The following is a 25,811-nucleotide window of genomic DNA, read 5'->3' as shown; positions in this document are numbered from 1 at the left end:
GACTGACTTGGTACTGGGAGTAGAATTTGAAGGAAAGTGATGGATGGAGGTCCAAATTTTTATTGCAGATAACATCAAGTCTTTGTACGAACAGTACCAGTCTGTGTCTTGCCTGGCTGTTAATCTTTTGTTATCCCATTGGCTGCTTCAGTGTGCATCCAGTAAGTGATGCTCTTAGACAACCACCTACAGCGGTGACACGGAGGCCACATCATGTGATGACAGAACCTTATCCTATGGTCCATATTTACATTTCCAAATGTCCACAGTTATGTTCTTCACAGTCTTTGTTCAGATTCATAATCAGGAGTATCACAAAATGACACATTCTTTTAGTGTTCCACCCTGAGCAAATGCGTGATATCAGTTCCTCTCATTCTGGGTGACGGAGTTGGATTATCAAGTTAAGGTGATGTCTTCTGCATTTTCCCACTTTCTCAACATGTTGTTTGTCTGATGTATTTAGTATCCATAGACTCTCTTTACCTTAACTAACCATCACTATTGTGATTGCCAAGTGGTTCTCATTTGTTGGTAGGCTTTCTGCTGCTTTAGGCGTACTCTGCTATGGCATTACAGGACAGGGGAAACGAATTCTGCAGCATTTCATGGCCTTGCTGGTGATTTGTGAGCTGCTCAGGAGAGCTCAGGGCTGAGAGAGAAAAGACGCAAGAGGCTATGGAAGCTGGGGTGGGGGGGGGAGGACAAGCTGGGTGCTTCTTGTGTTGCTGTATTTAGCCCAGGCATTCTCCATGGAGGCCTGCAGGCTTCTGGTTCAGTTATCAGAAGGTAGTCCGTTGGATCTGTGCACTGCCTGCAGGCTGGCCAGAACCACAGCTAATAATCAGGCTTGGAGAGAGGTCCAGCAGACACTGATTTGCTTTGGGTCCTAAACGGAAGAAAGTGGCCTTTGGGCATTTCACTCTCTTCCCTTTTTTTCTGTTTTAAAAATATTTTGGGCCTGGCATAGTAGCCTAGTGGCTAAAGTCCTCGCCTTGAACGTGCCAGGATTCCAAATGGGTGCCAGTTCTAATCCTGGCGGCCCCGCTTCCCACCAGCTCCCTGCTTGTGGCCTGGGAAAGCAGTCAAGGACAGCCCAAAATCTTGGGATCCTGTACCTGCACCTTTACCAGGGAGACCTAGAAGAGGTTCCTGGCTCCTGGCTTCGAATCAGTGCAGCTCCAGTCATTGTGTCTCTTGGGGGAATGAATCAACGGATGGAAGATCTTCCTCTATCTCTCTTCCTCTCTGTATATCTGACTTTCCAATAAAGATAAAATAAACATTTAAAAATTTTTTACTTATTTGCTTGTAAGGGTTACAGAGAGAGAGGGAGAGAGAAGAGAAGAGAGAGAGTGAGGGAGAGAGAGAGAGAGAGAGAGCACGTGAGTGAGCGAGCTTCCATCCACTGGTTTACTCCCCAGATAGCTGCAATAGCTCCTGCCCGGCCAGCCCAAACATGAGCGCGCCAGCCCTGATCTAATAGGACCTGCAGAGGCCGATGGCAGGCTCTCTCCTCTCTCTCTCTCTCTTTTAAAGATTCATTTTATTTGTTTATTTGAGAGCTACAGAACGATGGAGAAATAGAAAAAGAAAATTTTCTATCCACTGTTTCACTCCCCAAATGATCACAGTGCCGAAGCAGGAATCCTGGAAGCGGAATCTCCACCCAGGTCTCCCACGTGGGCAGCAAGGACCTAAGCACTTGAGTCATCTTTCATGGATTTCCCAGGCACGTTGTTGGCCAGGAGCTGGAATAGACATGGAGCAGCTGGGACTCAACCACTGTGCATGTGGGATGCTTGTCTCACAGCAGGCGGCTTAACCTGTTACTCCACAACAGCTCCATGCCCGCTCCTCCCTTTTAAGACAACAGCTCAAATATCCCAAGGTCTTGGACCATTCTCCTGTGTTTTTCCAAGCCATAAACATGGAGTTGGGTCAGAAGTGGAGCAACTAGGGCATGAACCGGAGCCTATATGGGATGCTGATGCTCACAGGTGGAGGATTAGCCTATTGAACCACCCTATTGACCCCTGAAGACCCTGTTGTATGTATGGAGTAATTTAAAAGGAACAGGGCCTTCTTATTCAGTAAAATGATGGGCAATAGTTGGCTGGGCTTTTCTTCTACTGCAAATACGGTACCACGTATGGAAATACTACAAAAATTGCTCTAGATTGCATGTCCTACAGACTGATATTTATAGGAACCATAATTTTTAGCATTGTCACACTATGAAATATATCTTTTTGGGGAGAAAGGGCAGGAAATATAATAATAGAGCAATAAGATTATTTTATTTAAAAATTAGATTAAAAAAATCAAGTGAGCTCCAAGTATGCGCAGGAAAAAGCAGCTTCCCTTCCCTGTGGCCGGATCCCAGCATCTGTCTGGGGAAGCTGCTGCCCGTAGGCAGACCGGCCTCAGGCAGAACACACCCAGGCCTGCTTGGCTGCTCCTTGTGCAATGTCACGGACACACGGGCTCCCCAGCAGGGACCCGACATGGGCATTCCTGCCACCTTCCTTTCCCAGAGCCCCTATGTCCTGGCAGCGACAAAGCCTCTAAAACAACACGTGTTTCCCAGGAATGGCTCAGGGGATCAGGGATCCTGGATTCCACAGGTGTTTTGGCAGTGATCTTGACCCCTAAAGCCTCTGAGTTGTCAGATGACCCTGTCCAGCCCAGCCTGGCACCAGCATCAGGGAGACCCCCGAGACCCTTTTTCAGTCAGGCCTCTGCAGGCCGGAGCTCAGCTTGTTCTGTAGGAAAGGGAATGAATGACGGGAAGAACCTTCCTAAACACGGGCTGGACCGTACCACAGGATATGTCCACGTGGCACCTGGCATGGTGTGGGCACATGGCTGGCAGAAGGCAAAAGGGACCAGAGAGACCCCAGGTGCCTGACAGGATACCTTCCCGTGCAGCGTGTCCTTGCCAAGCTGCTCAGTGAAGCAGCTGTGAGCACCATGGGGGTGTCAGTGAGCGCTCTGCTTGCTTCCAGGACCACACAGCACACAGGTCAGTCCTGCGGGGCTGTGTGCTCCGTCAGGGAGGACAGAAGTGACCAGTGTCCAGGGCTGACCAATGCCCGCGGGACAAAGGCAACTGGGCGAGAATCTCCGCCGTGGGTTACAAGCCTGGAGTAGGGGATCATTTGATAAATTTAATAAGCTGACTTGGCTTCTGTGCACCTGAAGCTCCAATGCTTTTATTATCAAACTAATTGAAAATTTTAATGTGTCCACAAGAGGATTTGAACATTTTAGTAAAACTGCCCCAGGAATCTGATGATTGCGGCAGGAAGGCCGTGGAACTCGGGTATTCACCTGGGACAGGCTCAGCGGCCCCAGAAGGAATGGTGCCCGACCAAGGCATTTGGTGACCTCTGGCGCCCAAGGCTATTGCATGGTTTGTTTGCCCACCCAAATCTCTTCCCTGGGCTTGGTCTCACCCACACTAACCTCAGCAAAGCGTGAGTGTGGGGGAAGCAGACCGTCCATTATACTTCAAATGACAATGAACTCACCTACCTCACCAGCACTGCGGGAAAGATGGGGCTAGGTATGCTTTTCTTGAGAAGTGATATTTAACCTTGCAAGTGACAGACTTGTTCAGGTCTGCTGCTTTCCCCTGAAGTCTTCTCAAGACGCTTGTGTTTGCTGGCATTTTAAACTCTGTACCTGGAAAACATAGATCAGGAATCTTCATTCAAGGCAACTGTCTCCTGATGCAATGTGTTCTGCCCTTGCTCTTCCTGGGCCTTTAGCTGGACTGAGTCCAGCTGAAGCTCAGCTTGCCCTTCTGATGCTTTATGCACCTGCTGTGACACAGTGCTGCTTGGAGAGCTTCTGCTCTGATACACCTGCTGGGTGTAACATTCACTCAACGTAGAGGGTTAGCTTGGGAGAGGGATGCTGAGTTTTCTGTCACCCTGGCCAGGCTCTGTATCACATACAGTGATTATCCAACACAAACAGGTGTTGCTGTGAAAGCATTCTGTCCATGTATCTAACATCTATAATTAGTTGGCTTGGGATGAAGGACCTTTTCCTTGTTAGGGCGGATGGGCCCTGTCCAATCAGTTGAAGGTAAAAAACTGAGGTTCCTGGAAGAAGAAAAAACTTTGTCTCCAGGTTGTAGCATCAACACCTGTGTGAGTTCCAGTTGCCAGACCCTCTGAATTCCAAACTCGCCAGCCCCACAGTTCCTAGTAATGAGCTTGGACATGGTCAGTCTCTGTCTCTGTCTCTTATTGATGTGTCTCGCTGGAGAACCTGCCACACATGGACTGTTAATCCCATGGTTAACAGGGAGGGACACGCAATGGTAGGACTGCCTGACCCATCCCTAGTCACTGAACCGTTCAGTAAGCAAGGTTCTTGTGTCTTGAGGCAGTCTGTCATCACCCAGGGAACCATGGGGGGTACCCAACACTGCAGTGGACATTATGATCCCCACCTGACTTGAGCTTGTGGTCTGCGGATGGAATGTGTCCAAAGATAAATTGGGTTTAAAGATCTGATAGGCCTTACTGTCCATTGAGGAGTTGGTCAACACTTAGTTCCATGGAGTGTGATGTGTGGCTGAGCAGAAATGATTGTTGATGTAGAGAGAAAAGCTGAAGAAAGAAACAAAAGAACAAAAAGTGCATCATTTTCAAGTTGTTTTCCATGTGAGGCAAGGTGAGGATAGATTGGCTAATATCAGAGCACTCCTGGTTACTTTTGTGAGGACTGAAGGCACAGGAAATGATGATCATCTGACTGGCCATTGACTCATTTCTCTTGGTTTCTTGGGAGTTCAGATGAGCAACTTGGTTTCAGTTTGGTATATTACAGTTAGCAAGTTACTCTTTTAATTTTTTTTTGATTCATATTTGTTTGAAACGCAGAGAGTCAGAGACAGTGGGACAGAGACAGAACTCACCGCTACTGCCTTATCCCCCAACTCCCGCATCAGCCGACGTTGGACAATGCCGAAGCCAAGAGCCGGGTACTCAATCCGGGTTCCCATATGTTGGCAGGGACCCAGTGTTTCATCCACCATGTGCTGCCTTCCAGGTTGCTTATTAATAGCAGGAGGCTGGGATTGGAACTGGAAGCAGAGCTGGGACTCAGACCGGGCACTTTGATGGGAGATGCCAGCATTCCACGTGGTATCTTCACTGTAGCACTGAGTGTCTACCTCTCTTGATTTTTAACCTGGTCTGCAGGGGGCCCATTGCAGGAGTCCACTCCAAAATAATGCAGTCCAGTTTTATTCAACAGCTGGCTGGCACAAGTCTGCCTTTAAATCAGTCAGCTGCTTGCTTTAATTCATCTTAATTCATCTCTAACCAGAAGATTCATCCTCAGTATAGGACTTGGCTTTGCACCTAATGAATGATATGGCTTTGTCTGCTTCAAGTTCAGATGTGAGGGGTGGGTATTGTGGCATGGGTGGTTAAGCCATTGTCCCGTGTCACATGTGTCTTACGTCACGGTGCCTGGGATCAAGTCACACCTCTGGGATCAAGTCATGCCTCTGATTCCCTGCCAGCTTCCTGCTAAAGTGCACCCTGGGAGGTAGCAGAGGATGGCTCGAGTGCTTGGACGATTGCCACTCCTCCAATGTGGAAGATCCAGCTGAAGTTTCTGGCTCCTGGTACTGGCTGGACCCTGGTCTGGCTGATGCCCGATAGGAAACTAAATGAAAAGCAGCAGAATGACTTAATCCAGAGTCCTCCATTGCGGATGTAGGTGTCTTCAGCATTGGCTAAACCTGTCCTGTCCACCACGCACATTCTTGAAATTTCTTTCCAAGTGCCAGTGAAAAGTCTTGTGTGCATAAAGCAGTAATTATGGTTTGATTTTATTTAATATTTGATTTATTAAGCTTACACCTGCACAAAGTTAGTGTTCGCAAGTCTCTAATTGAACTTGAGCACCATCCTGTTTACAAAATGAATCCTGTCATAAACGTTTGAATCATCTCTTTCACTTTGCTGAATGTTACCCTGACAACAAAGTGAACACATTACAGATTTTTTAACACAAGCCGTGAGCTGGAACACCCACCCTCTCACCCCCCAGTCCAGGGCGCTCCCAATCCTGTGCATTTAAGATGAACTGCAATGACAAGAGAGGCCCTAAGGTCCTCCACTGAGAGGCGCTTCCCACTGCTTATGTTCCTGATGGAACATGTTTCTCAGCCCAGCACGGCTGATGACAGGACCAGTAACATCCTTCCAAGAGCATTTCAGCTTGACAAGGGTCCGTTAACCGCTGTGGATGATAAGGCCTATGTTTTACAGCAGTGCAAATTCATTGGGTCCAGGTTCAGGCTCAAAAGCTGTACCTGTACTTGCATTAGGAGAAGTCAATTAGGGAACAGAGATACCTTAGTCAAAAATGAATTTTGGTTAAGATTAGGACAAGGTCTCTCTTCTATGGGGGTTATAACTTCCTACACCACAAAACTCAATGGAGAATATTACCCTTCCTGGGCAAAAACTCCAGCCAAGCTGCCCTGGGAGCTGAAGGCAGACCTGAGGGTCAGAATGGGCCAGCAGCTGCTGTGTTTCTTAACTGACCTCGTCATGTAAGATTTGAAAGCATGGCCCAGGGAAGGGGATGCTGCAGTCACCAGGAGCTGACCTCAAAGGAGTTGGTGCTTGCTATCCTTCTAGAGTGACTCACATAGTTGCTGCTCTGGGAGAGACTCATTCAGGACTTTATAGGACCAGATGTTTAGCTTGTACCACGAGAATTTTCTCATCCACAAGCTTAAATCGTGCCAAGCCAGCACTGTATCTCCAGGGCTGCTGTTGTGGGAAGTGGTGTGGATGTGGAGCAGTGGAAAAGTGAGTCACCAAGTGGCCAGACAGTGCTGGAGTGTATGGTGGGAAGAACCCACAGTCTCCCCAGGTTTGCTCCATGTGGCCCGCAGTTCTTGCTCATGGGCCCTCCCCCACTGGGGCAGGAAGGCATGGATCAGGAAGTATAAATCCTCCCTGTTTTCTCCATGCAGGGGTATCCAGGAGGGCAGGGCAGGACTGGTTTCCGAAGGATGGCACCTGCACTGACTCTCTCCCCTCCTGTGTCGCATGGTGCTGGGCAGATGGCTGCATTTTGTTGGATGACCCTGAAGCCTAGGTCACATTTAAGCAAAGAGAACACTTGCCGCAAATGGAAGCCACACCTCTCATGGTTTACTTGATCTTTATAACTTGTGCTGGGCTGTGTATTACTTATGAGGGCTGAAAAGATGAGAATGGTCAGTGTCAAAGCTGTTCTTCTGGAAACTATCAGAGCTGACGTCAGTCCTGATTTAATCTCTTTGGCAAGAGCTGGGTTAAGGTGAAGTTTTAATTTTTCCCCTATATTGGCTGGTTGGTGCTGAGTCGCCCACAAGCAGTGGGTGTCTTGCTCACCAGCCCAAACCAGGAACTAATCATGGGAATTCAGGGATCCCTCTGGGATCTGAAGTGGAACCCCACTCTTTGAGTAATGACATGTGTGTGTACTGTAGAGTCCAACAGAAAGTTCTGGAGCTCTAGACCTTGCTGGGATGCAGGAGATCCTGTGGGAAGAAAGGACAAAGATGGTGGTGAGCAGGTGTGTGTGTGGTATTTGTAAACCACTGAGCGAGAGGGTCAGGGGCAACACTGGGTTCTACATTGGATTTCTGAGATAAAGCACAATGAGTTGCCAGTTGTCTCCGGTGAGGGACGCATCCAGCTGAGACAAAATTGCTCAGTGTTTGTTCCTGTGAGGTCTGGTATGAGGGCTGAGCAGTACAGTGTCAGTCAGGGCTTTGCATGTAGAAGCCTGTGGACACGTATGCTGAATGCTGCTGGTCTTCATTCACTCTGGTGAGCAGCGGCTCAGAGGCACCGGCTGCTCACAAGCGCAGGACCCTCCACCTGCCTAGCAGTGGTGGATGGGGAGCTAGGATCCCCAGCAGGAAGCCTGGGCCAGCAGGAAGCTACACAGCCACGTGGCTGGGGGATCCACGCATCGCTGCCACTGCTCAGACTTTACCTGGACTCCCAATGACAACATGTTTACACTTAAAGCAATGCTCATAAACCCTTTGCACAAGTCACAGGCTTTTATTAAAAATAAGCACATTTCCAAAACAAATTAAACTGTGGAAAGAAAATCCCTAGAATTTCTGTTTTGCAAATCTCTTTAGCAGCTGGCTGTTGGAAACTTGCTGACTCTGGTGGTGCTGTCTGAATTCATTACTCTATGACTACTGCTGCGTGGGTTGCCGTGCAGAATCTGGGCTTGCAGGGGCATGGGGCTGTGACAGAGACAGCATCTTAGTAATCTCTCTGGGTATGTGTGCACAAGCTTGCTTGTAAATGTGTTTGCAAGGACCAGTTTACTTATTTTTTGAAGGCTTTTTGTATTCTGGAACCTGGAGGCATGTAACTGATTTTTTCAGCCTTTGATGCATTATAATTCACTCATCCATTTCCCACTCTGGCTGGAGCTTTTCCTGTGCTGGCTTTTGGGACCCAGCGCAGGAAGCATTGGGACATTGTGCATTGGTCATTTTGGAAAATGGTGTTTTCCTGAGTTCATCACACCTCCTAGATGTAGTCATACTTCATGTTATATCGTCAAAAATTCCTTACCATCACTGGTCTCATTAGACAAGTGTCAGTAGTGGGATGGTGCTGGGGTCCAGGCAGTGGGTGTGAGTGACACAAAGGTGTGAAGAGAACAGCTCCCCTGTTGGCAGGGCTGCGAGGAGCTTCCAGCTGTATGGCAAGGCCTGGCAGATATGTCTCCAACCACCTCAATGCAGTCTCACCCCCTTTTGCATGGATACTCAACTACCTGGCTAAGAATTCTTTAATCTATTGAGGCATTGTTGTTTGCTCCTGTGAGATGGTTTAATGTTGCTGATAATGTCTTGGTGAGTGCGCCTTTAACTACACACAGGAGTACAATTAGGGTCTTGCTGTTTCTGGACACTTATTGTGTGCCTACCCACTGCCCCAGAATCTGGCCCAGACATGTAGCATGCCTTCTGGGAAATGGCTTGATAAAATGCAAGTGATGGGAGTATAACCTGAAACTGCTATGGCAATACAGTTACTGTGACCTTAAAGGCTAGCCTGTCCTTGCAACTCTTTGGGGCATAGAAAACGTATCAGTTTTAGTCATTTTTATAATTTTTTGGCTAGAGGAATCATAGGGGGCTTTTATTAATATCATAGAGAAAAGCTTGTGATTATTGTTATTATGGGGTTGTAGAGCCTGCAGTTGTAGGGAGATTGAATGCTTGAAACCTTTTGTCTTGGATCTTTATACTTTTCCCTTTTGATGTATTTCTCCCATTAAGTGATAGATAAATTGTAGAAACAGAAATGCAGTGGGAATGTATTACTGATCAGGAGGTAACCACATGTGCCTTGGCAGTGCAGTCCCGGCTGTCGCCTAATGGCTGCTGCTGAAGAACGGATAATGGCTTGCTTTGAAGAAATTGATTATAGTAACTTACAGAATTGTCTTTAAGAGCACCTGGTTGACCATGAAGTAAAAATAAATCATCGGGGCCCGGCGCGGTGGCACAGTGGTTAAGGTCCTTGCCTTGCACGCCCGGGATCCCATATGGGCACCGGTTCTAATCCTGGCAGCCCTGCTTCCCTTCCAGCTCCCTGCCTGTGGCCCGGGAAAGCAGTCGAGGACGGCCCAAAGCTTTGGGAACCTGCACCCGTGTGGGAGACCCGGAAGAGGCTCCTGGCTTTGGACTGGCATAGCATCGGCCGTTGCGCTCACTTGGGGAGTGAATCATCGGGCGGAAGATCTTCCTCTCTGTCTCTCCTCTCTGTATATCCGCCTTTCCAATTAAAAAAAAAATAATCGAACATCTGTGCATGCTGGCTTAGTTCTGAAGTCAAAGACAGTAAAATCAAACATTTGTGCAGAGGCTTGTGATGTGTCTGAGTAAATAAAAAGGACAGCTTCTTGAGCTGCTATGAGAGGGCACCAAGTGACAATGTCCGTGCCTTTATCACCGACTCCACACACCCTTCTCGAGTTTCAGACTTGGCTGGAGCTGGCCTCTGGCAGGATGGTATTCCCCTCATAGCAGTGGATTCAGATTTTGCAAAATTCTAATTTTTGCCTTAAAGCTTTAACTGTATCACAGGTGAGAAACTGTTCTGTGGCTTTCTTGAAATTGCAAGTTTCACTTTCTTAGCATTTTTACTTCTTTTTAAGGGGACTTAGTTTTTGTTGGAAAGGCAGATTTACAGAGAGAAGAGATGATAAGGTTCTTCCATCTACTGGTTCCCTCTCCAAGCAGCTGCAGTGCTCCGAGTTGAGCTGATATTGAAGCCAGGAGCCAGGTACTTCCTCTGGGTCTCCCATGCAAGTGCAGCATCCTAAGGCTTTGGACCATACTCTGCTGCTTTCCCAGGCCATCAGCAGGGAGCACCATGGGAAATGGAGCAGCTGAGACATGAACCGGTACCCATATGGGACACTGGTATTGGAGGTAGAAGATTAACCAATTGAGCCATTGTGCTAGACCCAAGGTCAAGTTTTTTTTTTTACTTTTAAAAAAAAGATTTACTTATTTATTTATTTGAAAGGTAGAGTCACACACACACACACACACACACACACACACACACACACACACACACACACCACAGGCAGGGGCAGGGAGTTGGAGAGAGGTTGTTCACGCACTGGTCAACTCCTTGAATGCCTACAGCAGCCAGGGCTGGAAGAGGCTAAAGCCAGCAGCCAGTTGGCCAGTTGACTCCACCCAGGTATCTATTACAGGTGTGACTGGAGCCCAGGTCCTCGGGCCATCATCTCCTGCCTCCCAGGCTGTGCGTCAGCAGGAAGCTGGATGGGAAGCAGATGCGACACTTGGTACCAGGCACTCCAGTGCTGATGCACCTGTCCTGAAGGCAGATTCACCTGCTGCTGTACTGCAACAGCTGCCTCAATTTTGTGTTTGAAATGAAAAGTGAACTACACTACACCTACAATGTATACTTCCTGTCATCTCTAGGAGTCCTAGCCACAGGGTGTGTGAGTTCAGGGATATTGTTTTGTCTATGGATGTTATTTCAACTTAGCACTAAGCCATCCTTTGCAAATGGTGCTAAATGGTGCTAATTCTTACCCTAGATCAAAATGCCAAACTGTAACATGTTGTGGACGTGACTAGGCTAAATGTATCTTAATAAACAGATGCTTTTAGTCTCTTAACCACTAGTAGGTCCTTCTAGCGAGTATGGTTTTAAACCGATGCCTAATCTGACAACAGAGCAAAACCAGGTGGGAGGGAGCCAAAGGGGGTGGCTCAGCTGCCCTGCTTCCCTCATGTACCAGCTAGCTGGAAGACCATTGGTCCTGCTGATGGTCTGTAACATGTGCTTGCATCCTGGCTCTGCCTGCCCGAGGTTGAAGTCCTTTTCCAGAAGGGCCTGATGGGAAGTGTGCTTTATTTCCAAGCATCTGAGTCTGAACTCTGTTTTTATAAAGCATTCACTATGGGTGTCCCTGACCAGGGAATTGCCCTCGGGGGCTCATTCTCGGGGGTGGCGAGAGACCATGAGTGAGATGGGCCTGGTTCTTGCCTCTCACAAGTTTGTCTGGGCCATGGTGTCCTGTGTCATCCTAGAATGTGGCTCACACTAAGGTGTCTTCTGACCTTTTTTGGTCCCAGGCCTACAATGGACATGGATGGAAAAATCCAGTTTGGCATGGTATTCCAGGATTTTCCTGCATTGTTGAGAGTCTGGAAGGGGGAAATTTCTCATGTCAGAAGTACTCTTGGATTAGGTCAATGTTAGGAATCCATTGCTTTTGAAAAAGCATTGCACAAATGTGGAATTATTAAAAACTAAATTGCTTTTGTGGTTCCAGGCAATTAAGAATTTGTGAATCCAATGCAGTATGATTATCAGTGATTATTAATGGGCTCTGAGGGACTTGCCAACAAATATTAAGATATATCACAAGAAATTGTGAGCACTTCAGTGTGACAACCGTTTAGTCTGTCAGTCAAAACATTTATTCCTCCACTTTTTGCTCCGTAATGCAATTATCTACTTACACTAAGGAATAGAGGAGGTAGGAGTGGGTGGTTACCCTAGGGGTTCACATCCCTGCATCCCATTTCTCAGTGTCTGAGTTCATGTTCCATTTTACTTTTCATTCCAGCTTCCTGTAGTGTGCGCATTGGGAGACAGCGGATGATGGCTCAGCTGCTTGGGCCCTGTCACCCACAGGGAAGATCTGGATTGATCTGGATTGATTTTCCAGCTCCTGGCATTGGGTTGCCCCTCTCTGGGCTGCTCTGTGGTTGTTTAGAGAGTGAACCAGCAGCTGGGTTTCTTCTCTTCTCTTCTCTTCTCTTCTCTTCTCTTCTCTTCTCTTCTCTTCTCTTCTCTTCTCTTCTTTTCTCTTCTCTTCTCTTCTCTTCTCTTTCTTTCTTTCTCTCTCTTCTCTTTCTTTCTTTCTCTCTTTCTTTCTTTCTCTTTCCTTCCTTCTTCCTTTCTTTCATCTCTCTCCTTCATCTCTCCAATAAAAGAAACTTCTAGCAAAATAAATAGGAATTATCAAACTACCACAGCTATAATAATTTGGAGGTCTATTTTTCTAAATATGCATTTTATATTCTCACTGAAAAAATAATTTTACTGTTTTTTGGTTTCTCTTTCCAGAGATTGTAAAAAAAATCATACAGAAGAAGTTTGAGCCTTCAGTGGAATATGAAAAGGTAATTTGTTTAATCAATGTACTTGTTAAAATAAGAAAAATTTTTGACTAAATCTTCTTAGAAGCAGCAGCAGGTGCACACCTTCCTTTCAAAGGCTGTGAGAAGACATATCACATTTGAGCAGACATATCACATTTGAGCAGAAGTTACTGTGCACCTGCTGCGTGTGTGTGTGTGTGTGTGTGTGTGTGTGTGCGCATGCACACATGCTCAGATCAGGGCAAGGGAGAGGTAGAGATCCCCAAGTGGTGGAAGTGGTACCTGGCGACTCTAAGGAGCAGCAGGAGTAACAAGCAGAAGAAATGAGAGAAAAATGAATTCCATCCCTTCTCTGGAGAGGAAGGACCTCGCAGGCTTGCAGAAAGGCCAGCAAGGCCAAGACTGCCTGGCAGGTGGCTGCCTGCGCACCCCAGGTTGTGGAAGCCCTGAACAGAGGCAGAGGAATGGAAGCAGCAAGGCCCTGGACAGAGACAGAGGAAGGAGCGAAAGTGAATTGGAGCTTGGGCAGGCAAGCGTGTGGTGATTGTCAGCTTATCAACCTCATTAAGGCGAGGGACAGTGTCTCGAGGAAGTGTCATCTGGTGAACCTCTCTTAACAACCAGGAGTGGCTAAATCACCCCAACACAAAGGAACAGAGCTGTTGGTTGGGGGTTGTTAGGTGTGTGGGTTGTCCAGGAAACAAACAGACCCTGTCTGTGAGGACAATGAAGCTGGGTAAAATCTGTTTGCCATGTTCGCATTGCTGCAGGCTGATTAGGGCACCTTGTTTTGCTTCTCCTGTGTGGTGCTGCTCCCCCAGGGCATGGCAGCAGACATGCCCTGTCATGCCACACCAGGTGGCCCCAGGCTGGATGCCAGTGTTGCCAGTGTGGCAAGGCAGCTAATTCTTGTGCAGGCTCACCATGGTGGTCTGTTTCAGTTCAATGGAGCAAGGCAGATGCCTAAGCGAAAGGCACACACTTTGGGCCACAGGGAGGACTGGGAGACTTGCCGAGTGCTACACCAGCCAGTACCTGGTGTCCTGGCCCTCCCGTGCAGGGAACAGCTTCAGCCTGCAGGGCCAGTGCTTCGTCGCTGTCTCCCTGACCTGATTCCCCACTGCCACTCACAGTCACTGGTTGCCTACTTGATACTCATGCCAGGTCACCACACGGGGTGGAGGGGTTGAGATGTTTGGATCTCACCTGCATGTCCACGAGAGGTAAGCGATGACATAGCTACTCTCCTTTCCACGTGAGGAAGGTGCATTCTGGGGCTCTCAGTGATTAAAAAGAGCCATGTGCAAGGTGACGCGTGCCATCAGGTTCAGGGATGACAATGATGCCCAATGGCATTGAGTTGTTTCTCTAGCAGATGCCAGCGTAAGCACATGTCACATGTATCAACTCAGTATACTTTAGGAAGTACCTCTAAAGTGCTGAGAGCAAGGTTCCTGTGCCTGTTGGTTTCTCAGGACGCTCTTCCTACAACTCCATCCCACGTGGCCGCTATTTATAGCCATGCTGATGGCTTTCTGGGCTCAAGGTCGCATTGGAAGCAATGCGCAAACCTTGTTTCCCAGAGATTCAGAAATAGTTGGTCAGGGGTGGCTGGTAACAGGTGCTTCTGGAAAGCTCCCTGGGTGACCATCCTGGGCAACTGGAGTAGCAAATCACTAAACAATGGAACCAGGGTTCAAGCTGCTGCCTCACGTGAATGCAGACCCATCCTCTGTGGCGACCACAGGGATCTGGAGGCTCTTGTCCTGCCAGATGGATCAGAGAAAGCTGACTCTCATCAAGGAAAAATTGAGACAGCAGAAGCAGCTGATATGGCAGAAGAGGAGCTGGAGAGTCCCGATTCAGGAGAGGGCAGTGACTGGTTCTTCTTCCCAGGATGAGAACTGTCAGAAGCAGCCAAGAGGAATGGAGGCGTGGAGGCAGGTCTAGGGACGGAGGGCCGTGTGAAGTGTGCATGAAAATTGGTAAGAATCACTTGAGTGTTATTAAGCCAGGGAATGTCCGCACCATCAGGTTTTTGTTTTTGAAAGACACCTCAGAAGAACTGACTTGGCTGCTGCCTGCTCTGCTGTTTTAGGAAAAGCCCAGGATCTGCGTGTTGAGCATCCGTCACACTCCTTCCAATTTGTCTGCACAGCCGATGCGCGTGCTCACCAGCACCTTGCAAACACATCACCGGATGTGAATTCCAGACCCGGCCCTCCTTACAGCACTGTCCTACACACACTTGTGTTCTCACTTATCTCTGCGTGGGTTTTCTCTGTGTGGGATGTGCGTGTGGCTGAGATGTTCTCCACTCATGAGATGTTTTCTGTTTTCTGGACGCTACTTCTGCCGACGCCCCCTCCACTGCCTTCTCTCCCACAGCCAGAGAATGTAGTCCTGGCTCTGAAGGTAAAGCCCCCATCCTCTGACGGTTTCGTGTTGCTTTGTCTAAAGCAACACTCTTGTCAGAACTCTGTTCTCTGTTGTCCTTCCAGTGACTATGAAGCTTCTTGTTTTTTTGTGTTTTGCTGTCTTCTATCGTGTTCCCTTTTCATTTTAATCATCCTGGAGCAGATGGCAACATATCTCTGTCCATTTCAGTTTGACCTTCAAACTTGACCTACAAAGTGTTTACAGATCTTGGAACATGAGAAAATATAGAAATTGCATCCCCTGCCATCCCAGCACACACAAGCCCTTGGCTGGACTCCAGCCTAGCAGTGAACTCCTGCTCCCGACACCGTCTGGTATTTAGCCAGTAGCACTGGAAAGGTTGTGGAAAAAAGAGCAAAATGTGTATTGTTTTTTAAAGATTTATTTTTAATTGAAAGATTTTTTTAAAGAAAGAAGGAGAGACAGAGGGAGGTCTTCTGTGTGCTGTCTTATTCCCCAAATGGCTGTAACAGCCAGAATTGAGCTGATCAAAACCCAGAATCAAGAGTTGCCATCTTGGCATCCTATTTAGGTGCAGGGTCCCAAGGCTTTGGGCCATCCTCCACTGCTTTCCCAGGCCACAAGCAGGGAGCTGGATGGGAAGCGGGGCTGCTGGAGCATTAACTGACGTCCATAAGGGATGCTAGTGCATAGCAATACAGAATGAGGCTGACACACCACCATGCCTTCCCCAAATGTGCATTTTAAAGAATTTCGGTATACTCTCTCACTCTTGGGTTTGAATTCAGCATGTCATGGAATCCAGAGAAGATTTAAAGCTTTTTCGGAGTGAATGTTTCATTTAGGGGATGTGATACTCACATCACACACTGGACTGCCTTGGTTCTGTCCCTGGCTCTGGCTTCTGCCACTGTGGACCCAGTAAGGCAGCAGCAGTGGCTCAAGTAGCTGGGTTCATGGCATCCGTGGGGGAAACCTCAATATTGTTCCCTGCTTTCCCTCTGGCCCTAACCCAGTCCTTGCCTTGCAGGTATTTGGCCTATCAATCAGTGGTTGGAAACTATGACTTTCTGCCTCTCATATAAATAATAATCTTTTAGAAGTGAAAATTCATTGAAAAGTAATAAATAATTTAGAATATTTGCTGAGAAATAATAGCAAAACGTATGATTAAAAGTTTGTGCGATAGGCATCATGGCATAGCAGGTTCAGCTGCCACTTGCTCTACTAACGTCCCGTCTAGTAGATCCAGCTTGGGTCTCAGCTGCTCCACTTCTGATCCTAATGCGTCATGGGAGGCATCAGATAATGGCTCAAGTACTTGGGCTCCTGTCACTGATACAGAATGAAGTTCCAAGCTCTTGGCTTCTGCCTGGCCCAGCGTCGGCTATTGTGGCATTTGTGGAAAAACAGTGGATGGATGCTCCCTCTTTCGCTGCCTTTCAAATATATATTTTTAAAGGAGAACAGCTTAAGCATAAGCATGAACTTGAGGAATGACCCAAAGTCATCCATATTTCGGCATATGCTAGCCTTAATACTGAAGTATTGAACTGCCATATGCACATAATTCAATATTCTTAGACAGTTGCTCATGAAGTGATCTGTTATTTATTGAATATAAATAAATGATTTTTATTATGGGCATGATTAGTTGGTTTCACATGGACCCACCTAGTTAGTTATCCGTCCCTCACAAAATGCAAACGTGACACATTCCTGCCTTGGGGAGCCAGCAACCCAGGCTGGTCTTCTGATACCAGGTCCAAGTTGTCTTCTAAAACAACCCATTTGCTCCTTGGAACAACACGTGCATTTAGTTGGGCTTTGCTTAGCTGAGCTTCAGAACCCATGGCTATCTAACTCATCCGTCAGTGGCAAATGACCAAACAATATATTTCTGCTTCAGAAATGTGACTGGGAATTAGAATGAAGTCATTGCATTAGTCCTCCTTTATCCCAGAATAGACGTAGCAAGGATCATGAAAATACATCTGGCTCACATGGCTGATGGTATTTAGAGGATGTATTGGTTCTTAGAGACTTGAACCCTCTGAGCCATGGTCACTGTGCCACTCGGGCCTAGTGGGAAAGATGCCATTCCTTTCACTCTCTCTGTGCTTGCTATCAGTCTCTCACACAGAGCACTTCTAATTTTCACAATGACTTGGCAAAGTGCATACTTTTATTTTCCATGCATGGAATAGAAAGGCTAAGTATATGACTCAGAAAGCGTGTTCCAGGTTCTGTGTAACTGACTCTGAATTTGCCACTGAAGGATCCAACGTACCCTGCCCCGGACGTGCTGTTTCTGTGACTTTCTCTGCCTCTCCTGTAAGGTGCCCCTTGTGTAGACTGTGCATGTGCTCCTGTCCAGCTGTCGTAGACTGTCCAAATGCAAATGCGGTCTGTTTGGTGTTCCCATGAGGCTATCTGCAGTTGGGTTTCTTTCTGGGACTTGAAAAGAAGACAATAACCACTGGGTCCCATATTCTCATGGCGCGAATCTCCACCTCCATTCCAAGAAGGAGCTCCAAGCTGCAAAAAATACATGTGTGCGTTTTGATGTCACACTCATGATGATGAGTAGGTTAAGAAACAAACCAGCTGAGTACACTGTGCTGTGGCGCTTACTGTTCTGATTCTTCTGCCTGAATTGCAGGTTGTCTACTACGAGTTGGGCATCATCATCTGCGGTCTCCTGGGACTGCTCTTTGTCCTTCTGATGCCCGTGGTGGGGTGCTGCTTCTGCCTGTGTCGGTGCTGCAACAAATGTGGAGGGAAGATGCATCAGCGACAGAAGGGAAATGAGCTCTTGCACCGGAAGTGCCTGGGTGTCTCCCTCTTGGTGATCTGCATCATCATAAGGCAAGTAGAGCCCTGGGTCAGCTGAGGGTGGGTTAGGGTGGTGAGCTCTGCCTCGTGTTTCACCTGGGGGAACACACGGTCAACAGCAGCAACAGGAAAGCATCCTAAAGCAGAAGAGGGAGCCTGTTCAAAGCGGCACTGCCACTGCCGGAAGTTAGCCATGTAAGGAAACTGCCCCAACTTCACTAATGAGCCAGCCTCTTTTGTATTTTTTTTTTCTGTCTTGAAAGCATGCGCTGCAGAAAGCATTTGCCTTCCTACTCAGCTGCACCGTCTCACTGTTCAAGGCAGAAGGCCAAGTGGAAGCATTTGCTAGCTGTTTTACACCTTGATTCTAAAGGAACCCTGATGGAGGAAGGCTGTCCCCAAATTTAGAGATTTGAGAATATTGTCAAAGCCATGAGCTTTCTCATAACAAACACAATTGTTCTTGAATTTGTTATTAACCTACTACTGTCTCTTCCCCGTGTGGGCTGTTCTGCTGCAGTTCCTGCTGCCACTAAAGGTATCTGGCTGATTGACAGACCCGATAGGTGGCTTTGAAGATGCTGGACCTTGGCTGAGTCCGCGTGGGATTCAGGACTGTGTGCCGTGAGCCGGTGCTCCTGTTGTGAATCTGGGTTCTGGTTTCCTTATTCCCTCTCCCCACGCTACACTCAGCAGCAGAAATGAACAATGCGTGGCCCGAAGGAACGAGCTGCAGGGGCACGGGCATCCGGAAGCGTTCCCCATCACACTGGCCTTGCAGCCACAGCATTTTTCTAGTTGTGTTGAGGAAGTGGTCTTTGGGGATTGAAGTAGAAAACAGAAAAGCCTGGCAGTTGACATGCTAGCTGTAAGTCCAGGAAGATAAGTCAGAGTGCCCGGAAGATACTGGGGGTGGCGCCCCTTCACTGGTATGCAATGACCGGGCAGCGCCAGACAGGCTCATGGCCAACACCATCACAGCAAGGTGAAGTGAAAGCAGGCTGCAGACCAAGCGTGGGACACGGTCAATCTGACAAAGATGAAACAAGGGAGGCCCAAGTGCAGGGCCAGGTTTGCCCGGGGTTGGCAAGAAGCCAGCCACGGAGCTCCGCTGCAAAAGATGTGGGGTCTGTGGCTGGAAGGAGACACAGCTCACTCCCATCCCACAGAGGCTTTCTGTCTCTTGTGGAGTCAGCCTGGCTCAGGTCTTTGAGTCAACTGGACTGTAAACTGCATTGCACAGAAATCTTCGCAACAACAGAAGGCAAAGCTCTGCCAGTCGCTCAGAGCACTGGTGATGGGTTGGCTGGCGGTAGAGGAGTAACAGCCCTTCACACCATGTGTATCGGCAGAATCCAGTGCACGTGTTGGCTACTGTTGGGAGCCGTAGGTTGACCAAGGAGTTGGTTGTGTTCTTTCTGGGGCCTTGGGAATGGGCGTCTGTCTTCTTCCTGTAAGCCTTCCTCTGGGTTTTTTTTTTCTTTTTTTTTTTTCTCTCTCTGTCTCTCACTTTATTTTTCTGCCTCTGAAAATGACTTGGTTCTGTTTCTTCGCATTAAATTCCAAAAAGCAGCATGGGATCCAGCCCATGGCGATTCCAGGTGTCCTTGCCTGTCTGCTTTGCTTTCCAAGTGCTCTTAGGAATCCGGACACCTGCAGCCTGTGGTGGCTGCCCATTGCCCGGGTCAGAGCGGCGTCCCTTGAGCCAGAGGCCCTCCGACCCACAGGGAGCTGGGTCTCTCCCTTCTGTTCACCAAGAAACCAGGGTCGAGGCTGTGAGGGCACACCACCAGCTGCAAAGAGTCCCCCTCTGAGCCTGGTCAGGGTGACTACTGACCTGGCCAGGAACAGTGTTCACTTGGTGTGAATTTGTTATTGTGTGTAGTTATTAATTACCTGAACAGTGTTCATACTGTTAATAATGAGCTTTCAGTGCTTTTCCTTTTTTGAATTTCTATCTTCGAATTCTTCTTCCTTTTAAACTGGGCTTCAATTTACATTACATGTAATTGGGTGTTATCTAGTTCACACTGAACTAATTGAATTCTTTACCTTAATTTTAAATGCATGAAAGCAAAATGAATACATGATAACTATAACTGATCTGTACTTGTTTTTTTAAAAATTAACCCACCCATCAACAAATTTTTAAAAAGCTTTTTTCTTGTGTGTTTTGAGAACATTAAACTAATTTAGATGAATTTTTTCCTTCCAAATACAGTTTGAGAACATTTTTTCGAAAAATGTTGTCAGAGTAATTTCTCAGAATGTGAGTGTAGTCTGTTATTCTACAGCCTCTTACACATTGAGTTAAATCTTTTCCTATCCAAGTAAAACATCAATTTGAAAAAAAATCATAATTTTATGTTTCAAAGCAATTAAGCCAAAGTCAAGAAATTGTGCATGATTAGGTGACAAGTTTAAAGTTAATTTGATGTTGCTTAATACATTAAGTTTATATATAATTAGATCTAATTGAGAATAAGGTAATGAGTTTCTTGTTGTTTTACTTTAAATTCAGGCAAAAAGCTGAATCTTGTTTGCCATGTGCTTTTCAGCTTACTATGTTGATGTCTTCCTTTTGCTATTCCTACCTGTTTGTGCAAGTGTGTAAGTACTGTTGAGTTGAATCTTAGTTCTGTGTTGTTGGCAAGTGGTCACAAGTGGCTGGGGAGAGTGAAGATGTCTGTGCAAGGAGTTGATGAAATGGAGAAGACGGTGTGTCCCTGGAATCATGAAGTTAGATACAAATTACAAGGGACAGGAATGCCAACCTGAGCAGCAGCAGCAGCGAGCGAGGGAAAGAGGCAGGTGTGGGGTGGCTCCCTTGAGGAGCACAAGGCCCCGCTTGCCTTGACTTCAGCAGAGGCTGAGCACTCTCAGTAGGTAAACTTGACATTAATGCATTCTTTCAGAAACCTGGAGCAATCCACACGTCTTTATTGGGCTCAATTCCACTTAGCGGTTTTAAATATTACAATGAAATGGATTGGGTTTTTAAGTTAAGCTTGAATGTTGATAGTTTTCCACCCATTCCTGTTTTTCTCTTTGAAAAGTGCATAGCTGTTGAGGAGGAGGACCCCCTGGCCTGTGTGGGATATCTGTAGTCCTGGTCTTTGCCGCAGCCTCCAGAGGCAGCCACAGTGTGATGTATTGTCGGGCTGGACCCAACAGGCGTGTGTTAGTCTGTTTGATTATCTGCAGGTGACTGAATCTCCACCTCTTGCTGCAGATATGTCCTGAAAAAGCCAGACTTCTCCTCCTTTCTTGCCCTTTGCACTCGTCATGCAAACATGTTTCAGAATTTCAGAAAGCTCCTGGGAAGGAAAAGGGCAGCTCTACCTGACTTGTGGGTTTGCCTAGGTTACTGAGTTCGGTCAAGTCAGCCTTGCGCCTTGCTAACAAGCACACGATGAATAGAATCCCAGTTCCAAGTTCTCTTGGTGCTAGAGATCTGAGTACCAATTCCTGTCCTGGAGGACACCAAGTTCTGAAAAAGAAGAAAGAAAAAGAGGAGCCAGGGCATTGGCTCAACTGGCTAATCCTCCACCTCCAAGCACTGGGATCCCAAATGGGTGCTGGTTCATGTCCTGCTGCTCCACTTCCTATCCAGCTCCCTGCTTGGGGCCTGAGAAAACAGCAGTGGATGACTCAAGGTCTTGGGACCCTGCACCTGCATCGGAGACCCAGAAAAGGCTTCAGGCTCCTGGCTTCGGATCAGCTCAACTCTGGCTGTTGTGGCCCTCTGGGGAGTGAACAAAAGTTGGGAGTCCTTCTCTCCCAAGGACTAGTCCAATAAAAATCAATCAATTAATGTAAAAAGGCAAACAAAGGAGTGATGCAATGCCTGAAAGTCTTGAGTTTTCTTAAAGAGAATGAGTTCCAATTATTATAAAATTTAAATTAAAAATTTGTCTTAGAAAATAAGAGGTCGGTGTCAGGCTGCAGTCATGATTTTGGTTTTCATTGGCTAATGTCATTATTTCACTAAAACTTAAAGGAAAATTTGCTGCAAGTTACAAAATTTTAGGTTTAGGGCCCGGCGCGGTGGCGCAAGTGGTTAAAGGTCCTCACCTTGCCGCCCGGGATCCCATATGGGCGCCGGTTCTAATCCCAGCAGCCCCGCTTCCCTTCCAGCTCCCTGCCTGTGGCCTGGGAAAGCAGCAGAGGACGGCCCAAAGCTTTGGGAACCTGCACCCTCGTGGGAGACCCGGAAGAGGCTCCTGGCTTCGGATCGGCATAGTATCGGCCCGTTGCGCTCACTTGGGGAGTGAATCATCGGATGGAAGATCTTCCTCTCTGTCTCTCCTCTCTGTATATCTGCCTTTCCAATGAAAAAATAATAAAAATAAATCTTTATAAAAAAATTTTAGGTTTAAAAAACAAAACAAAATTTTAGTTTTGTTTTATAAAAGCTTTGAGTGTGTGCACATTTATTTAAAAGATGTATTTTATTTTTATTGGAAAGGCAGATTTTACAGAGAGAGAGGGAGAGAAAGATTTTCCATCCAGTGTTTCACTGGAGCTGAGCTGATGTGAAGCCAGGAGCCAGGAGCCAGGAGCTGCTTCTGGGTCTCCCACATGATGCAGGAGCCCATCGACCTAAACTTTTACTGCTTTCCTAGCCCATAAGCAGGGAGCTGGATTGGAAAGAAAACAGCTGGGACTCAAATTAACACCCATATGGGATACTGGCACCACAGGTGGAGGATTAGCATGCTATGCCGTCACACTGACCCCTAAGTATTTATTTATCAGTGTGTATATGAGAAAATAAGATTTTCCGTAAGTGGAGTAATAACACTAGAATAGCATAAAATAACAATTTCTGTTTTCTTCTAAAAGTTTCAACAGATTTTGTGGTACTTTATAGAAGCTCATGTTTTATGTCAAATACCAGAGAACAGAGTGTCATAAGAATTTTATCTCCTTTTTGTGTTAGGTAAATTTCTCTGAGCATTCTACATCCCAGTGGCTGGCTGTGATTGTTAAAAACAAATCCAATTCATGAACACATTTTTTCTCTTAAAATTACATTGAGTGATAGGGAATATCTAAATTGATAACAGGAACCATAAATGATCCATTCTCTGTTTGTATGAATAAAAGATTTATAGAGTACAATCAGACTATCTATAGATCTGTATAGTATTAATTGCAGTATTTGAAAATTGGTGAACTTCTGGCCCAGTGTGATGACTCAGTCCAAGTTCACCTTGTCCAAGCTCCTTGCCTTGTAAGTGCTCGGATCCCACGCGGGCTCTGCTTCCCGTCCAGCTCCCTGCGTGTGGCCTGAGAAAGCAGTTGAGGATGGCCCACATTCTGGGGACCCTGTAGCTGCTTGGGAGACCCGGGAAGGGCTCCTGATTCTTGGCTTCAGATCAGCTCAGCTCTGGCCACTGCAGCCAGTGGGGAGTGAACCAGCAAATGGAACATCTTTGTGTCTATCCTTTCTGTCAATGAGATCTTTCCAATAAAAATAATGAGTAAATCTTTAAAAAACGTCGGTAAACTTCACGTAAGAACACAGGGTTTCCAGGTGTGTGTGCTAAGGGGAGGAGCCTAGCAGCATTGGTCTACTATCATGGCGGTACCTGACTCCACCATCCAGCGGAGTGCTGCCCTCACTGAGACCTGCGCAGCTGCTGCCTCACTCCATCTTTAACAACCTGTGCCATCTCCCTGCCACCTGCTTTCCGTTTTCCCTCTTGGAGACCTTCGCTTTAGCCACCGTTACTTCAAACACGAACTGTATCTTGTGAATGGCTCTGAAAATAGCTTTGAATGTCACTGAATTCTACTCCAGAATTACAGGCAGAATGCTACAAATATTAGGCGTGCTTTCATTTCCGCCGGATCCCTTCTTCTACAGGCCAAGCGGCGTTGACGCCCAGGGTTGCCCACTATTCCTTGTATTGATGATCACCTTGGGGTGCAGCCATCTGCCCAATAAAGAAACAGAGGACAGTTTCGGACTTAGATTCTCCAAGCGTGCTTCATCTTTTAAGTAAACCACACCTTCACCCGGTATCCACAGTGGATGCAACTAAATTAGGCGGAAGTGGCATCTCTTCTCAAGGCTGTACAACAGAGAGTAGAGCAAGAAGGGGGAAGTGCATCAGGACTTGGGGATTAGGCCTAGGGGAGGCCCAGGCAGAGTGTCTCCTGGGGCTGGTCTGTGAGGGCCAGGTGGGAGCACTCACGGTCGTACCTGAGCCCAGTGTGGACTTCTTATGTGACCAGCTGGTCCTGGAGCACGAAGAATGGCATGTTGGAACATGCTAGGGGCGGAGCGACAAGAGCCCCCACCCCCAGTAAACCAGTAAACCTGGTTCTGACTCTTGCTGTAGAGTGGTGCGGCTTGGTCATGGTAAGCAGTGCTCAGGAACATGGCCGTGGTACAGTTCTGGTTTTGTGAGTTGAGTATCTTTCCTTCACACAGCTACAACATTTGGCCTTCTGAGTCAAGGATGCATCACTTAATAGCTGTGACTGTGGGGGATGATGTCTGCTTCCTAAGCAGCCACTGTAGAACGGACGAAGGGACTACGAAGCGGTCATCTCAAATGACGCAGTCCAATAGTCCAATTCTTTTTTTTACCATCAGAACGAACCCAAACTTAAAAATAACTGAAGAGAATTTGTTAATATTCACTGCATATTGCCTCTGAATCTCAAGACATATATATGTGTGTATATGTTTATATATATATACATACATATATATGTTTTTATCGAGAGGCAGAGCGAAAATAAGCGACTCTTTTTGGCTTTCACAGTGAGTTGGTGACAGTCAAGCTGCCTGTTCCTCCTGCTCCCTCTCTTGCCACCTGTTAACTCCTGCCCTAGATACATCCATCTCATGGACCACTTGGGGAAAGTTGAGGGACCTAGTAATATTGCTTCAGGAACATGCATCCTAGGGAAATTAGCAGCGAGTCAGGGCTCCTCAGCAGGGATGGATACTGCAGGAGGGTGAGTGGTGGTCCACGCTTACCCAGGGCTAAGGAGTGGCTTGGGGCGTGGGATTTTCCAGCACAGAAAATGGGGCACCTGTAAATAAGTGCACACATTAAGATTCAAGACAAAGGCTGAGGAGGCAGTGCACTGGTTTACTGTACTTGAATTCCACCCCTCTCCCAACTCACTTGCAAAAGCTGGTTGTAAAAGCATCCACGTTTGCCATCAGATTGTTACGTTTTTATTACTTGCTTCTGAAGGTAAAGGATTGTGATGTGTTTTTGCAACTCCATGCTGCCCTCTAGTGACCACATTCCACAGGAGCGCTTAAATGACACGTGTTCATGTTCCAAGGTTCCACAAAAACAAAGCAGTTGGTCAAATTAAGTCACAGGATTACTAATAACTAGCCAACATCAAGAGTTCTTAAAGTTGTGAAATACAGGTATTTTAGAAGGCCTGAGACTGCTTTTTAATTCTCCCATGTAGTTGCCTTTCCTGCAAGACGCATTCTACATGGTATGTTTGATACTTGTAAGTGGTTTATAAACTTTACGTGGAGGACAAAATCCTTTTCCCAAGTGCTTCTGGATAACTTTCCATGAGGCCAACATGCCTGTGAACACCTGCTCCTCAGCCACCCCTCCCCCAAAGGGTAGCCATTAACTTTGGTTTAACACCATTAACTTTCATTTAACATCATGTTGCTCACTTATTTGGTACTTAATAGGCACTGTCTTTTATGTGTGGCTTGAATATAGCATTTTAATACTGAAGCAGCTCATGTTGCGTTTGGTCTTAACAGTGTAGAAACTAAAAGATAATTCCAGAGGACGAAGAAGGCCTGAGAATTTCCACATTTTGTTGTTTTCCCTGGAGTCTCTTCTGGGGC

At 46.9% G+C, this 25,811-nt stretch overlaps 1 protein-coding gene across 1 annotated transcript in view; it reads left to right on the top strand.

Annotated features, from left to right (window-relative positions):
* PROM1 (prominin 1) overlaps positions 1–25,811 on the top strand; it is a 77,948-nt gene that overhangs the window by 19,480 nt on the left and 32,657 nt on the right. Inside the window, exons 2-4 of the mRNA XM_040966091.1 lie at positions 12,690–12,745; positions 15,113–15,139; positions 17,787–17,992. Of these exons, the coding sequence (XP_040822025.1) occupies positions 12,690–12,745; positions 15,113–15,139; positions 17,787–17,992 (289 nt within the window). The remainder of the gene's footprint in view (positions 1–12,689; positions 12,746–15,112; positions 15,140–17,786; positions 17,993–25,811) is intronic.

Source organism: Ochotona curzoniae, unplaced genomic scaffold (genome assembly GCF_017591425.1).
Source record: "Ochotona curzoniae isolate NIBS_2020 unplaced genomic scaffold, NIBS_Ocur_1.0 scaffold_4505, whole genome shotgun sequence".
NCBI classification, from domain to species: domain Eukaryota; kingdom Metazoa; phylum Chordata; class Mammalia; order Lagomorpha; family Ochotonidae; genus Ochotona; species Ochotona curzoniae.
This window is presented reverse-complemented; position numbering and strand designations above follow the sequence as displayed.